The sequence below is a fragment of the Fusarium proliferatum genome (assembly GCF_900067095.1).
Source record: "Fusarium proliferatum ET1 genome assembly, contig: FPRO_scaffold008, whole genome shotgun sequence".
NCBI classification, from domain to species: Eukaryota; Fungi; Ascomycota; class Sordariomycetes; order Hypocreales; family Nectriaceae; genus Fusarium; species Fusarium proliferatum.
The window spans coordinates 1,845,935-1,861,723 of record NW_022194797.1 but is presented as its reverse complement, the minus strand read 5'-3'; the positions used below and the strand labels follow the sequence as shown (position 1 = coordinate 1,861,723).

The following is a 15,789-nucleotide window of genomic DNA, read 5'->3' as shown; positions in this document are numbered from 1 at the left end:
ATCATGAGGATGTGAAAGAACCAAAAGCTACCAAATGTCCATTTCATTGAAAAGAGAAATACCGAGAGTCCATATGAAGTTCAGTGCGAAGGTTTGATGGGATGAATGCATAAGGCAAATTTGAAACGGGCAAATTGGTGGAGCTTCAGATAACCAGCACAATCTGACACAGAATAAGGACAACGTCATCGCAACATCTATCGCTCGAATTTCTGTATCTTATCATTTACTCATAATATCTATCAATCTTGTTCATAGCAGTGGCTCCAGCAAGAATCCAAAAGTCGTCTCTTCGGTCTTAACCATGAGATCTTCACGAACAGCGGGTCCACAGGCACCGGATCCAACACCAGCGACCTTGCTATCCAGCCTGATAAACACCGCATCATCCTCTTTCAAGTCAGGAGGATGTCTGGCCTCATGAATAGTTGTATCCCTATGATGCGATGCCAGGAAGCTGAAATTCTTTCCATCCAATCGTGTCGCACGTAGTCCAATGCTTGGAGACTTGGAGTCCCGAAGTGATACCCATCGCGTGTCTTCCCTATTACCATTCTCTTGGGGAACATCGTAAGGAGTCTGGAGTTCAGATATAGACTCGGAGTTCCAGATTCCGATGCGCTGAGAATCCTTCTTGTCGGGATAGCTTTCTCCGGGTCCGCGGCCGAGCCACTTGACATGCTCGAGGGTCTTGCTACCATAGAGGTTGAGGCCAATTCTGGGGACGTGCTCTGGGAAAGACCCTGTTGGTGATAGGCGTGTGACGTTGACACTGAGGGCTCCAGTGAGGTAAACTGTATACTCGATCTCACAGTCCCATCCCCAGAACAGAACTGGGGGAGTGATGAAGGTATGTGCCTTGACAACCACCTTATCTGAGTTGGAGGCGTCAACGGAGAAGGATCGAAGTTGGGATTGTAGTTGCTCGACGCCAAATCGCTCCCAGTATGGAACGGCTCCAGGAACGTCGTTGTCGGTCTTGGGGCGCCAGAACGATGGGATGATTGCAGCCTGGGTCTTGGGGTCGAAGGTAAGGAGAGTTACGTTGTTTGAGACCCAGCTCTTCAGAGCGCCGTAAGCGCGATCAAAGGCAAACTCGGAGTTCTTGCCAACGACTGATACAGTAGCGCCCTTCTCAGTCACAGACAGCTTGGAAGTAAGAGTGTTGCTTGCGACGAGAGCAGCCTTGGCATCAGTCTGGGGAGCTTGGAGCTGCTGCTGATACCAAGCAATCTCGTGACCAGCGGGTGCCCAAGCTGTGGAGTGCTTGAGGGATAGTGTCACTGTCAGATAAACCTCTTTATCTTTGTTGTATCGCTTGGCGTCGACTGGAAGAGATACAGAACGTGTCTCGCCAGCTGGAACCTCAGGGATGTCGAATGACCCGGAGTGAATCAGTGTTGACCTATTTCATTGTTAGCATCCTCCAATTTACTTGGATGGAAATAGACTTACTCTTGACCGAACTGCTCCACTTTGTAAGATGCAGCCAGGTGGTCCAGACCAGCAAAGTCATGCCAGTTCTCAATCTTCAGCTCTCCATCCTTGAAACTAAACCCAACAGGTTGAATAACCTTCTTGAATTCTGTTAGACCAGGTGTAGGCTCATGCTGACTGTTCAGGAGACCATCCATGACGAAGGTCCCGTCATTGGGTGTATCTCCGAAGTCACCACCGTAAGCGTAATATCCTGCTCCCTCGTGGTCATCCTTCCACAGACCATGGTTTGCCCACTCCCAGATGAAGCCACCTTGGAGGCGAGGATAATCGCGGAAGGCTTGCTCATAGTCTTCTAACCAGCCGGGTCCGTTGCCCATAGCGTGTCCATACTCACAGAGAACGATGGGCTTCTCGTACTTGCCGTCCTTGACACCCTCTTCTTCGGCGTACTTGATCAAGCGATCAACCGTGGGATACATATAACTGTACATATGTGTCGTCTCGGCCTCCATATCTCCCTCATAGTGAATAAGTCTCGAGGGATCAGCTTCTGTAGCATACTTGAACATCTCTCTGTGGTTGTCACCGTAGAAAGCCTCGTTACCGAAACTCCACATGATAACGCTGGCGTGATTCTTATCACGGTTAAGAACAGCCCGGATACGGTCAAGGTAGGCGTCCTTCCACTTGGGGTTGTTGGAGGTGAACTCAGCAGCCTTTCCGAAAGCAAGCTTCTTCCGCTCGCCGTAGTCCATGGACTCAGGAATGTCAAGAGGTCTAGCAACAGCATCATAGAAGCCGTGGCACTCGAGGTCAGCCTCCGCCATGACCCAGAGACCATACTCATCGCAGAGATCAAGAACGCGAGGGTCATGAGGCTGGTGAGCACAACGCAGAGCGTTAATGTTGTGCTTCTTCATAATGAGAAGATCGCGCTTGGCGAACTCTAGAGGAACAGAGCGGCCGAGAAGAGGGTGATGTTCGTGGCGGTTGACACCTCGGAGACGAATGCGTTTGCCATTGACCTTCATTAGGCCATCCTTCAGCTCGACCGTTCTGAAACCAACGCGCTGCTGAACTCTGTGAAGAACAATCTGCTTGTCTTCAGACTTGAGAGTTATCTCTGCTGAATACAGGTATGGTGTCTCCGCTGTCCATTTCTTTGGATCCTCGACATCAAGGCTGAGAGTAGCTTTTGACTGTCCATCGAAAGATGTCTCAGTAGATCCAATGACAGCTCCTCCGTTCTTTGGAAGCTCAGAGACTGTGAGCTCGACAATAGTGCCCTTTCGAGCAGAGACATCAACAGATGCGCTTAGACGGGCGTTCTTGTAATCAGCGTCAAGATGTGGCGTGAGGAAGAAATCATCGATTCTGGCAGCTGGGAAGGAAATAAGATACACATCTCGGAAGATGCCTGGAATGATTAGTTATTGGTCAAGCTCGCGATTTGGGCGCTACTAACCTGACAGCCACCATTGGTCCTGATCTTCGATGTATGTCGCATCAGACCATTGATAAACCCTCACAAAGAGCTCATTTGGGCCATCGCGGTTGACAAACGAAGAAACTTCAAATTCAGAAGGATTTCTTGAACCCTGAGCGTATCCGATCAGGGTGCCGTTGACCCAAATATGATAAGCGCTATCAACGCCATCAAAGCGCAATCTCAGCTGAGAATCTGCAGCCCAATCCGTCGGGACATGAAATTCTCGACGATATGTTCCCGTAGGATTCTCAGTAGGAACATATGGCGGGCAGACAGGAATAGGATACTGAACGTTGGTGTACCAGGGCTTTCCGTGGCCTTGAAGCTGCCAATGGCCAGGGACCTGGATCTGACCGTAAGCGACATCTTTTGCGCCTGGTTCAGGTGCTTCCAGAACTGTGCCAGCGAGAGAAAAGTCCCATGTTCCATTCAGTGAGATTGAGGTATCAGGAATATGATACGAACGGGTGGGGAGAGTGTTTCTCCTAAAGACAGCTTCGTTGATGTAGTCCGGGCGGGAGGGATCCTCCTGGAGAGTGATGCCCTTTGGCTCGTGCTGAATGCTGTCTCCCATTTTTGACGATGAAAGAAAGGTGACTGAAATGAATGGAAAAACAGAGTCTCAGGAAAGATTGGACTTTTATCTTGTTATTCCTCCTCCGCGATAGCACAGCCCCCGCATCGTGATACAACTTGGTCCTTACTCAACACGTGCTTCGGATTGACTCTCGGGGAAGAGAGGACTCCACTAGAATCCATGATAGGTGCGGGTACATGGCTCGATTGGTGTTGATCTTGTCTTGTTTGGTGGAACAGCCTGAATGCACCAGATCGTATTGGGATTAGAGGGTGACAGCCCGGGGATGTCGGAGCCGGAGCGGGGCAAGACTTGGAGGGCTTGACTACTACCCGACAGCGGAACAGGCATGAGGAAATTGTTACAGACGACCTGCGTCTGACCTCATCGCAGCAGTGATAGGATGAAATGGCTTAGGGATAGTTAGAAAAGGTGGAAATTAGGTGTAATTGAGTAGTAGACAAACAAGAGTAATGGAATCCGATCCAAGTCTGGGAGTGCATTAGGGTAGGGCTGATGAGAAATATTAATCATACTAACTGAAGCGATGAAACATGCCAGCAAGTTTTGTTCATAACTTGAGATATTTATAAGTGATAACGTGCAGTACTTCTTCAAACCATGTTATTCCATTGGTTACGCCACTGAGCCTCTCTACTTCTCTGGGCATGGTCGAGGGGCCTCTAGACTGGGAAACTAGAGGGCATGTTTGCATATCCGAATCTATTATTAGGAAGACAGGCAAGCTTCTAGCCCCTAAGTCACCGTCTAGAAATGAGGTCCACTATTAGGGCTGAAGTGTCCTTGGCGTCGGTGTCAGATGTCAAGTCGGTCCTTCGTCGAAGTGTATCGCTAAATATTACTCAAACATAACAGCAGTTTCTAATATCTACAGCATTACATTGTCAAAGATATGGCAGAATCTAAGCACATATACCTACCATATTATCTATATCAGGCACAATAGAACATAAGGAAACTCTCAATAGTTGTCGGACACCTGGCGTGATTTTGTGAGAACTAGGTACCAGAGATCAACAACAACTAAGCAGCTACTCCATAATTGGTCGGGCTACAGAATGCAAAGAAATGATTGTTTGGCTGCAAACGGTATTTACCACTGAAAATCGATTTGTATCTGAAATATGCAGGTATTTACTCAACACGCTACCTTTCTAATTATATAAATAAGAAAACAGTGATCGCTTGCGATAAGATAAGGCCGATATGTGATTATGTTGCCGCGTTTCACATTAAAGTTGCCGAACTTCCGAGATGGAGAGATACTGCACTATCGACCAATGGATTGTTGCTCTTCGAACGTGTTGGTCCCGAATATTCATGAACCTCGTAAGTGACAACGCGTTCTCACCCAACAAGGTCTCCACTGCCGGATATCCGGCACAAATCGCCTGGCATAGCCCCATTTGCACATGTCATATCACCAGTACCTTTCGCCCATTCCTTCGACCTTCATCAACAAAATACCGCTAATCCAGCCACAAAACCCTTGGAATACCACCCGGCATATTGTGATGTCACCAAACATTTCCTTCGACTCCGGCACTATCGATAGATTCAACCGGGCAGCTGCCGGGTATATCGTGCCTCTACTTCTCCTAGTCACGAATCTGATTACATACATCAACAAAGATGCATCCAAAGCTTATGATCTTACTTTTCTTAACGTCTTTGCCAACCTCTATTTGCTCGGAGCCTATCTTAGAGGCGACAGGTTCGGCTAATGGCCCCCGACCAAGTGCTGTGAACCAGGAGATGTACCTTGAGTTGCTTCAAGCACTGGAACAGCTGCAGCATGGCGAACCGAAGAACAAGATACCCGAGAAACGGAAATCTGTTAGTAATACCAGATTTCTGTACATTAACAGAGTAATGACTGAATTTTAGATATATGAACGTGCATGGCATGCTATTGCGCCATCTCACGAGTTTAAAGAGGGATTAAAGGTAAAGCAGTCTCTAATCTGCAGGAATGGTTCTGACGTTCGCATCAAAGATAATATGGCTTCGCTGGAGTACGTTCGAGTAGATAACCCGTGACTTGACTACGGATATAAACTGATTATTTAGCTTTCGAAATCAAGTATACCCTCGGTCTGGCAGAATGCGGACACTTCAGTGGGTACGCCGGCCCAAATAAAGAGATTTACTACCAGTATGAGGTTAGTAAATATGAAATCTAACTTCGCGTCAGATGGCTAAGATGAGACAGACTGATGATGGTCACTGCGATACAGTCATTGAACAAATTGAGGTGGAACGGGCAATCGAACGCCAAGTCAAGAAAGAGGGGGCAGCTCTTCAAACTACTGAATGTCTGGATCTGACTGACACTTGGGTTTGGAACGGCCACCTACTTGTTGGACCAACCAAGGGATTTGACTACGAAATAGAATGCGGGCCAAAGCTTATTGTTACTCCAGTGTCTATGATGTGGGATTTGGAGAGCCTGGAGAAAGCAGAGAAGGAGAAAGAGAAGCAAAATGACCGTGAGCTATAGGGAACCCAGTCTGCTGAATATGGGAAATCAAGCAATGATAGGCTTTCGATGGGCCATTAAAAGAGTAAAGAGTAAAGGTCCAGAAAGAAATTACCAGAGAAGTCAATGTCATAAATAATTCTGCTCAAAAAGTGAGAACCGCAATAAACGAAATGCTTGCCGCGCACATGGTAGTTCTAATTACTTGGTACTTCTTACGTCACCGAAGCATGAAGTCGTTTCGTCTCCAGATAATTGTATCAATTTGGAACCAATGGCACTGTAGCCTAAGATTTCAGGAGACCTACTTTGGGACAATGAGCTTATCTAGTTTATGGTTATATTAAGACACCACTAGCCATTGGCCGAGTAAACATGCTTGTTATAATCCACTCATGGCCTCTCTTCTGTCGTAGTCCGAATTGCCGGTGAAGTAGACTACTGCTCCAATGGTTCCGTGATAGCACTTCACTGACCTGATTATGACCGACTTTGGGGCCAGGGAAACGGTCTTGAGATCTATAACGCGACTCTTAGACGACTTTAGTGACCTTGGCTCCTTTAACTGCCAAGTTTCTAATCTTGACAATACAATCAACACAGCGAGAAGTCTGATCCATCATGCACAGTGCCAATCATCGTCCAAAAGTACCGCTTACGCAAGAGCAAGGAGCCTTGTGGACTCCTCAGAACCAGACCGGTCGATTCATCATACTAGCAAGAAGAGGCAATATGGGATGTAACGTCTTCTGGGTTGCCGACAGATATGATCATCGATATCATTGTCCAGGCGGCAATTCGGCACAAATCGAAGATCAATGACCAACTGGAAGACGCAGAAGACGAAGGATTGTGCTTGCAGCCAACATACAATGACTCTTGATGAAAACGACTGTATGAGAAGTACAAGGATAGAATCCTTCGACTGATGTTCTTTGGGATATAGAAAAGGCCGAGCATCCATTTCGAAGGGTTTCCTAGTAGCCCAATCGATGGATTTTACAATGGATGTTTCTAAGGGTGTACTAAGAATGAGGAATCTACAGGAGCCCTATTATCTGTAGGAACTTATGCCAGTAACACAAAGAGTTGACTGAAAACCAATAACTCATCCCCAAGAACTCCGCTATCTGTCGCCGCAGTCCGAGTGAAACGTGAGGCTCTGGCGCTTATTGTGCGGGAGATGCCGTTCTTCCGGAACACATGGATTCTTTTTCATATATAGAGCCGCCCGAGGCTACAGTCGAAATGTGTTGGTTCTACGTCTCTAAAATTCTCGTAAGTTTCTGTGCCGCTTGTAGGACCAACAACATTTCACATGGGTCGGATAAGCGGCATGCTCAATTCCACGCCGAAGATACCCTCATTTTCCGGATCCTCTGACATTGAAGATTTTCTCTCGTTACATTACCGAATCCTTCAGAATCCTCGCCAGGGACTTATAAAAGACCAATTGAGACCCAAGGTCTCACGTTCAAATCATAGTAATGACTCCAGCACTTCAACTCGAGCCTCACTTCCTCGATCAAATTGTACAAGCATCAGCAGGATACATTCTTCCCACTGTTCTTCTCGCAGCGAATCTCGTTGCCTATCTCAGTCAAGATGAAACCCGCCCTTATGAGCTTCTTCGTCTTAATGTCCTTACCTTTGTCTATTTACTCTATGCCTACCACCGAGGTGACAGAGGCCATTAACGAGACCGAGGCTCTGAACATTAATGAAGCTATCAAGATGCCGGATTCTCTGGCTCTGTACCACCTTGAGGACTTTGAGTCCGAAAACCATACCCTCGAGAAGCGCAGGCACGTTACAGTAAGTCCAGCCTATGGTTGATTGCTCACAGTGCTGATATCTCGAAAGGTTTGCGAAAGAATCATCACCATCACATCTCACTGCGTTATCATCGGGGGTGCTATCAAGGTAAGAAATCCGTCGGTCTAATTGGCAGGTCTCTAACAACGATCTTTCAGGACGGAATTCTCCAAATCAGTAAGTAGGATATGACTATGTGGGACTTGAGCTAACATGATTCTCAGGTGCTGCCATTAAGCATGCATCAAATGTCAAGACTTGTTCCACCTTTACCGGACATGCTGGCCCGAACGGCAACCTCTTCTACCGCTATCGTGTATGTGATCCTCATTTCCTTATTATGCCGACAGATGCTCACAATCATTACCGCAGTCTACTGGTAGACACTGTGACACAACTGCTGAGCAGGAAACCATCGCAGGTGCAATCGAGCATCACATCAAGAATCACGGGCACAAGATCTGCGGTACTCAGTGTTTGGAACTAACCCATGGCGGAACCTGGCACGGATATCTCCTCATTGGACCGGCGAGCAACTTTGACCATAAGGCTTACTGTGGACCGAAAGTCACCTTCAAGCATTGCGACTCGGGAGGCAAGGGAGACATGAATTAGCCTGACCTAATCTCGGGTAGACATGCTCAAAGACTAAGCATAGAGCGTCTACCCAAAGACCCCCTTCAAGATCTGTTTGGCATGAAGGTACAGGGAAGTTTTTGGATTCACGGCATATGGAGATACATATTTTCGTTCACGTCTGTGATATACGGATGGCAGAGTCAAATTTACATCGTAAGCTCCACGTAGAGCGTTACCCTAACTACTTGTACACTTGCTATGTGCAGAATCACAATATCCTTCGTGATGCCTTTGAGGTTCAGTCAATAGCAATCCCTTATGTAACTATCCGCTTGTTGTATGAGCCACATGCTTCGATCAACACTCGGTGAATCTCCACCAAATGATACCTCACGCCAGTTTCGAAACAACTTCTCGAGATGGCTCCCTACAAGCGTGGCTCGTGACCCAATGAACTCTTTCAGAGCAGGCACGTGTGATGCAGCGAGGATGATCAGCATTGCACCTGACATACTATTCCTTGTCAGTATGCCCTGATTCTGGAGCGGTTATCAACTTACGACAGAGAGCATATCCAGGTATCAATCAGAACTGTCTGCGGGAACCCTCGAAGATCTAATGCATGTAGCAAACAAGCATCGAGACATAACTTGCAGTTCTGCATAGCATCTGGTATTGAAGGCACCCTCGTTTCAGCATAGCTAGTGCTTAGCATCCACATCAGGTATGGTCGGTAGATCACCCCCTTGCAGGTGAGATATCGCTGTCGAAGAAAGCCACCAGCCGCCGTTGCTGCCTCTTCTGTATCTATACTGAAGGAGAACGACGCTGGTAAAACTTCGCGCCAATCATCCAGTTGACGCTGGAGTTCAGCGACGATACGTGGAAAACGAGTGTGATCGAAAGCGGCGCCGGCATCCTTTGCGTAAAGTAGTTGGTGAACTCTATTGAGGAGGCGTCGCATACTAATACAGGCCAAGAAGTAGAGAGAAGATTCCTCTTCTACAATTTCGGATGGGTGCGTGTGATATGTGCTTGGTAAGGGGATGGAAGACTCGACGCGAGCGATTCCTGAAGGGGGACATGCTGAGAGCTCAGCCATGTAATCACTGGGCCGGTATTAGTACCTTATCTTAATTTGTTACGTTTGAAACGCTGGCTTACCTTTCTAGAATGTAGCATGACCAGAACATCCTTCTAATGCGCTCTTCCGCTTCGTCGTCGTGTGTGTTTGGCGGGTACGACAAAAGCAGCATGCATCTCGTCGCTGTGGCACTGAGGTACTCCCAAGCTTGAAGTGGCCGGACCAAAGAGGCGAAGTAAAGGCTATCACGTCAGAAAATATGGTTTACGGGGCACTGGGGTCATCTTACGCTGTGAAGAAGAGGCATTGGGTGCTTTGGGAGTCAACTTGCAGATGCGCGACATGGAGCTTCTTGAGAGCTAGTTGGAAGTAGATGTCACCAAGCTTCCGCTTCCGAAGTCTTCTGTCTTTCTCTGCTGCATCGGGCTCAGCAGTAAAACGAAGGTCTTCGACAGCTTGGCTTGCACATCCCAAAGCCAAGGTGAGTAAACAAAGACAAGAGTGAACTGTATCCTCTGAAGGCATCCCGGTTTGAAGTGTTGCACGTAGGTTGCCGAGCTGTTCTTGTGACATGGAAGGGTACCAGAAGTTGATGTTTCGTTCAAATGCCTCCAGCATCGAGGTTATGTCTTCAGCATCGACGTAGGGATACATGGGATTCGCTGCCACTGCTAGCGGTGGTCGTGCCTGTTCAAGATAGAAGATCGAGTCTCCATCGTGTCGGAGCAGCGGAAAGACATCAAAGTGAGGCCATTGGAGTATCGACTCAGTTGTCGAGGTATGCATAGAGTCCAAGACCGCATTCTCAAGGTTGTTGACATTCTCACGTTGGTCTTGACTGGTCGGCGTTTGGATCGCATGACTCTGCCGACGGAGGTTCAGATCTGGCGAGGAGCCTGAGAATGAGTTGGTGCGATTTGTTTGAGGTGAGTGGGCAAGTTGAACACCGTTCGGCTACAATGGTCAAAGCTGGACATCTAGAAGAGATGCTTGTGGCTTACGATGGCAGATCTCAGCTCGTGTAGGGTTTTCTCGACCCGCAGAACACTTTCTAGGATGAGATCGTTCTTGCTCCTCCTACAGTAGCGTTACATTGCTGGAGCGGAGCAGTAGGTTCAAGAGTGAGGCTTACGAGTTGGCTTCAGATCCGTACGTGCAATCATGGCCGATCGACGCACATGTTGCGCAAGGATTGTTTCCATCGCATCTATCGCTATCAGCAAGCTGTCAAGTTTCTGGTAGATCACCCAACCTTGTCTTGCGGGTACGACAAGCATCACACTAACGTCGGTCAGCACATGCAACAGAAGCAATGTCTCTAAACTCACTGCATGCGACGTCCTCAATCTCTTTCTCGCAGGCCATTCATCATTTGCTTGATCCATTGCGCTGGGAACTGAACAACAATTCGCTCCGGTACGGGCCGACGTGAACGTGGGGAAAAGAGGAGATAATGAAAGACAAGTTTGTGAATCATCTGATGGATCACGGGGATGCTCGGTCCGAGGTCAATTGAAGCTTGTGATTGGTGCGGGAATTCATTCGGGGAATGCGTGCGTCAGTTACCCCAGCTTTTGTGACTTGGTCCGATTGGACACTTCCTTGGTCTGCGAGCGAGGTTGGTGCAAAAGCTTGATGGGCATGAGACCTTGGAAATACTGGGGTCCAAATCAAGGTCATGAGGTGCCATTGCTCGCTGCGACGCGGTATGCAGATCGGGAAGTGAGGCCGAGGCTTTGGCGATTGGCAGACAAGTTTAATGGGAACTCAATTGACACGCGATACGAAATTGTCGCGAACCAATTGAAAGCTGAAACAAGAAATCCGGAACAACTTTCTGGCTGGGCACTGCTTTGGGGCTGATCATGGTAAGGTATCACGTTGGAAAGATAAAATTTTGTAAAGTAATAGTGCATTGTGCATCATATGGATTGCGATGGAGTTATCTTCAGTATGGCTAACTAAAACATGACGAGGCAATTGAGATTGACCAGATCAAACCTCTCCCGCAAGCTTCGCATCTCCCGTCACATTCAGAGTGTTCATAACAGTCTGCGCATCTCTCTTCTGAAGACTCTTCTTGACAGGGTTGGGTGCCTCAAAGACTTCGGACAATTCCTCGAGAGTACGGTCCTTGGTCTCCGGGAAGAAGAAGTAGATGAAGACAGCTTCAAACAGATCCCAAAAGACAAACACAAGGTAGAAGTAGTATCCGATGTCCTGGAAAGCGGGACCGCTGCTGTACTGGATGATGGTCGACGCAATTGAACTAGCAAGGTTACCCACGGCAGTACCCTTGGCTCGAATGTCGGTGGACAAGCATTCAGCAATGTATGCTGACTGGAGAGGAGTCCAACCGAAAGAGAAGACGATACCGAAGATGAAGATCATGGCGACAGTGGCGTTGGCAGCGGATGCGTTGTCGGGTTGGTCGAGGGAGAGCTTGCTGGTACCAGTGATGACGGCGAAACAGCAGGAGCAGAAGATGATTGAGTAGATCAGAAGAGGGCGGCGACCAACGACGTCAGTGAGACGAGCTCCGAGAATGGCGCCGAAAAAGCAGAGCACAGGGTTGACGCCATTAAGGGCCAACACCTTCTTTTCGTCAGTGATGCCGGCTTGCTTCAGCATGACGGGAAGATAATAAGAGCTAGACATGGTTAGAGAGAGCTAGAGACTGGAGAAGGACTTGGGGCTTACCTCAAACTGTTTCCACTGACTTGTCCAAAGACAGCCATACCCAAGACTCCGATAAGTCGGCGTCGCGCACTATGGGTGTTCCACAGTCCACGGTAGTCCCACCAAGACTTATCAGTAGCATCAGCAGCGATCTGGTTCGTCATTTCCTTGATCTGCAGCACAACCATAGGATGGTTCTCGTCACCTTCACCATGGTATGTAGCAAGAACCTTGACAGCATCCTCAACTCTATCCTGGGCGATGAGCCAGCGTGGAGACTCAGGCAGCCACAGAACACCAAGAGCAACGATGCCAGAGGTGATCATCTGACACCAAATGGGGAGTCTCCAGGCAATTTCGCCATCGATGTAACTGGAGCCGTAGACGACCCAACTAGCGATGATGCTGCCGATGTACCAGGTACAATTATACAGACCGGTGATGGTGCCTCGCCAGTTGGGGTGCGCCATCTCGCTAACGTAGCAAGGGGCAGAGACGCAGCAGAAGCTGACGCCGAAGCCGAGGATGAAGCGACCACCGAGGAATTGACCTCTTCCGGTGGATGTAGCTTGGACGCATGTTCCGATGATGACTACGATGGCGCCGGTGAACATGCCCCATCGTCGGCCGAAGAAATCGTTTACGGGGGCGGTGAAGAAAACGGCGGCGATGGAACCGATGTTGTACATAGCAAAGACGATACCGGTCGAAGAACCCTCGGAAGACCTGCGATCGTTAGTTCAAGCCCTTTTTTCTAGGTGATTTGACATACATGTTGAAGTAGCGTTGGTATGCCTTCATACCGTTGATACCACCAAGAAGACTGCCATCATATCCGTTCTTCTCACGTTAGCAACGAGCTCATCGTCCTCTCGTTAAACACTTACCAAGCAACCGCAGAGGTATGCACAAGCCAAGACGAAGTACAGCCTGAACATACGAGGCGTCCATGGAGACAATTTCTGGTTCTCAACATCATGCGCAAGCTGCACGGCGACATGAGCATCATGAACCTCGTCACCATGGTCAACAGCGACCTTCTCATCAGTTTTGTAGTCCATATTGTCAAAGAGTCAATCAGTGGAGACTTGAGGCCAAGAACGAAGACTGTCGATCAGAAGGCCAAGCTCAATGGGTCTTTATATAAGTCAAGTTGCATGCATATTAAGGTCGTTTTAGACCGGACTTTGGACCCCAGACGGCATGCAGCGCCCGTCCGACGTCGTCCCCGGATTTGCAGGGCTGGTTTCTCCCCCTCATTCTGTGCGTGTTGGGTTTAGTTGGAGGGGCCGAGATGGTGTTCTGACTTTTTGTCGGGGCGAGGATTGGGTTAGACTGTTATCCACTCCGGCTCCGGCTGCCCCGAGGTAAACCTGGGGTAGGTTTTGGTGGTACCAATTGGTTCGGGTACAGCATCTTGGAAACGAACCAGTTATTTAAATCTATGGTATGGTGTGTTCCGGCTCGTGACATGAGTTAGACTTAGGCAGAATGGCTTGGGAATTCGTTCCAGTCAGCCCATGATCGTTGTTCACGAGTCGTCTGAGAAATGGCGGCATTGACATGGTCTCATGGAACAGACTCCTTACTCGTCTTTCACGTAACACGCTTCTCAGCATGACAATACATATCAATTAGTCAGGGCTTTGGAACCGAGTACGCGACAGAGGCCCCGCTGTACCATACGTCAACTATAAAAGGCATTGGCTATGGTGTAGTCGACATTGAACGAGCCCAGGGCTAATTTTCCTTCTACCAAGCTGTCTCCTTCTCCGGCTTTTGGCCATAGACCACGTATCTTCTGATGTGAGTATAGGGACGACATGACTACGGGGGCGACTTACATCTTCCAGTATCCATGTACCTTCGGATTCCTCAATTCATTCCTCACATCCGCGCAAAGAGATAGCACTTGATCTTTTGACCAACCGAGCACCCTGGTGAACAGAGCCAGACTCACGCCCTCAAGACCTGACTCAAAGTTGATGAGGTTCCACTTCCCAAGTTCCTTGAGTTTTGGGTCTTGGGGCCAGCCGTTGGTAGGCCATATGTAGATAGTCTCAACAACATTTTCAAACCCGGCCTCCTTGATGATGGCTTTGTACTTGTCAGACTCGCCAAGTGGGCGACCAAGTTTACGAGAGCCTTCGATGAGACATTCTTGCCACTTCATTAGTGGTGACGTTTCTGGGTCGAGAGTCCCATCGTCGCAGAAGACGGGGAGTTGGATATCTTGGATCTCATACCAACCGCCGGGGCTAAGACCACTGCAGTGCGTTACTAGAACGTTCGTAGACCAAGATCTTCTCTCAGTGAGCTTACTCGAATGCTTTTTTCGCTATTGTTTCTGGGTCGGAGAAGCTTCCTGTCATCATGCGAGAGAAGATAAAGTCAAATGGTGTCGTCCATGTCCACTCTTTCTCAAGGTCGTCGATCTCGAAACTGCAGTTTGGCGGTACGCTGTGTGAATAGTCAGATAATACTAAGAAGTTGAAGGCAAGTTGGGACCAACAATGGAGGTTGGATGGGGCTCAGATCAACGCCGATCACCTGTTCAGATATTAGGCGAGTCTGTAGAGTATGGTAAGTGGCATACTTCGGCAGCCGGATGTTCCTCAGCTAGGGTCTAGTCAGCAAAGTTCGATCGAAAGTCTTGACAAGAATCATACCAAATTCCAATGCCCAAATCCCCGTTCCGGTACCCATATCTAAAACTCGCTTGGCTGTATCGGCTCCGGGATTCAAGGCCCTTTTCCCGTCAAGCGTAATGATATACATGCCGTCTTGCAGGTCTGTCTGATATTAGCATTATAGAACAAGTCTTGAAGCTCTCTCTTACCGAGTCTATCATTTTCAATCTCCAACGGGGTTAGACCAAGCACTCAGTTTGTTTCATGATAAGCTCACATCGTCATTTGGGTAGGCATACTCTACTTCTATCAGCCACTGTCAATTCGAACCAAGACTTATTCTTACTCCCTTCACTTAACCTATGGTAAGTACGTCCATTTTCTTGCGCGAAATGGAGCAGGCTGGACCGAAGTGATAGATTTAACGAATCGTCGAGTGGCTTTGTTTGTGAGAACCTTGGCCTTAGTGGGGTTGGACTGGACCTACAATTTCGATAGCCGAGTCATAATCCAGATCAACAGCCTGCCTTTCGATTAGCAAGTGCCTAATCAGATGGTGATCCTTATTACAATCTGTTCTGACATGCTAGGCAGCTGTGAGAGGAGGTGCAATGTTTGCAAAATTTTGGGCATTAAGGCGGGGAACAATGGGTTGATAATAAAAGCAAATAAAGTTCTAGGCACATGATTTGCTGCAAGGGCGTGTCGCGCTACCCTGAAGCAGCTTTGTTCTTATCATATCTTGAGCCATTTCTCTGCATATTCAGTGAAATAACCTCTACATGTGAGTAAAGAAAGTTTCGCATGAGGAAAAAAAGGGCTTTTTTTTTTTTGTGCGGTTTTCCACGCCTAGATGTAATCCAAATAATTACAATCGATCATGGTTAATGACAAAGGCGGGAAGTGCAGCTACACCGCGACGGGGCCGTGCAACAGCACCTCCATTACACGACCATCCAGGTAACGCTGCCTCATAGGCAAGCACTAAAGAACGTG

At 48.2% G+C, this 15,789-nt stretch overlaps 6 protein-coding genes across 6 annotated transcripts; 2 read left to right on the top strand and 4 right to left on the bottom strand.

Annotated features, from left to right (window-relative positions):
* Window positions 1-252: 252 nt before the first annotated feature.
* FPRO_14423 (uncharacterized protein) lies at window positions 253-3,503 on the bottom strand (the record flags this gene model as incomplete). Its single annotated transcript, XM_031219445.1, has 3 exons — window positions 253-1,405; window positions 1,456-2,857; window positions 2,906-3,503. The coding sequence occupies 3 exons, from the start codon at window positions 3,501-3,503 to the stop codon at window positions 253-255; spliced, it is 3,153 nt and encodes a 1,050-aa protein (XP_031085204.1).
* Window positions 3,504-5,159: 1,656 nt separating this feature from the next.
* FPRO_14422 (uncharacterized protein) lies at window positions 5,160-6,027 on the top strand (the record flags this gene model as incomplete). The annotated part of the gene is made up of 5 exons (XM_031219444.1): window positions 5,160-5,363; window positions 5,415-5,474; window positions 5,524-5,542; window positions 5,598-5,689; window positions 5,740-6,027. 5 exons carry the CDS (start codon window positions 5,160-5,162, stop codon window positions 6,025-6,027), a joined length of 663 nt encoding a protein of 220 aa, XP_031085203.1.
* A 1,584-nt stretch (window positions 6,028-7,611) lies between these two features.
* FPRO_14421 (uncharacterized protein) lies at window positions 7,612-8,436 on the top strand (the record flags this gene model as incomplete). Its single annotated transcript, XM_031219443.1, has 5 exons — window positions 7,612-7,821; window positions 7,870-7,929; window positions 7,980-7,998; window positions 8,046-8,137; window positions 8,194-8,436. The coding sequence occupies 5 exons, from the start codon at window positions 7,612-7,614 to the stop codon at window positions 8,434-8,436; spliced, it is 624 nt and encodes a 207-aa protein (XP_031085202.1).
* Window positions 8,437-8,702: 266 nt separating this feature from the next.
* Window positions 8,703-10,869, bottom strand: FPRO_14420 (uncharacterized protein; the record flags this gene model as incomplete). Its single annotated transcript, XM_031219442.1, has 8 exons — window positions 8,703-8,913; window positions 8,961-9,509; window positions 9,565-9,726; window positions 9,774-10,438; window positions 10,486-10,561; window positions 10,617-10,691; window positions 10,737-10,765; window positions 10,813-10,869. 8 exons carry the CDS (start codon window positions 10,867-10,869, stop codon window positions 8,703-8,705), a joined length of 1,824 nt encoding a protein of 607 aa, XP_031085201.1.
* A 610-nt stretch (window positions 10,870-11,479) lies between these two features.
* On the bottom strand, window positions 11,480-13,224 carry FPRO_14419 (uncharacterized protein; the record flags this gene model as incomplete). Its single annotated transcript, XM_031219441.1, has 4 exons — window positions 11,480-12,134; window positions 12,185-12,889; window positions 12,936-13,003; window positions 13,051-13,224. The coding sequence occupies 4 exons, from the start codon at window positions 13,222-13,224 to the stop codon at window positions 11,480-11,482; spliced, it is 1,602 nt and encodes a 533-aa protein (XP_031085200.1).
* A 691-nt stretch (window positions 13,225-13,915) lies between these two features.
* On the bottom strand, window positions 13,916-15,378 carry FPRO_14418 (uncharacterized protein; the record flags this gene model as incomplete). Its single annotated transcript, XM_031219440.1, has 11 exons — window positions 13,916-13,961; window positions 14,008-14,430; window positions 14,486-14,623; window positions 14,676-14,713; window positions 14,760-14,782; window positions 14,833-14,955; window positions 15,003-15,021; window positions 15,071-15,093; window positions 15,140-15,233; window positions 15,281-15,316; window positions 15,364-15,378. 11 exons carry the CDS (start codon window positions 15,376-15,378, stop codon window positions 13,916-13,918), a joined length of 978 nt encoding a protein of 325 aa, XP_031085199.1.
* Between the last annotated feature and the right edge of the window lie 411 nt (window positions 15,379-15,789).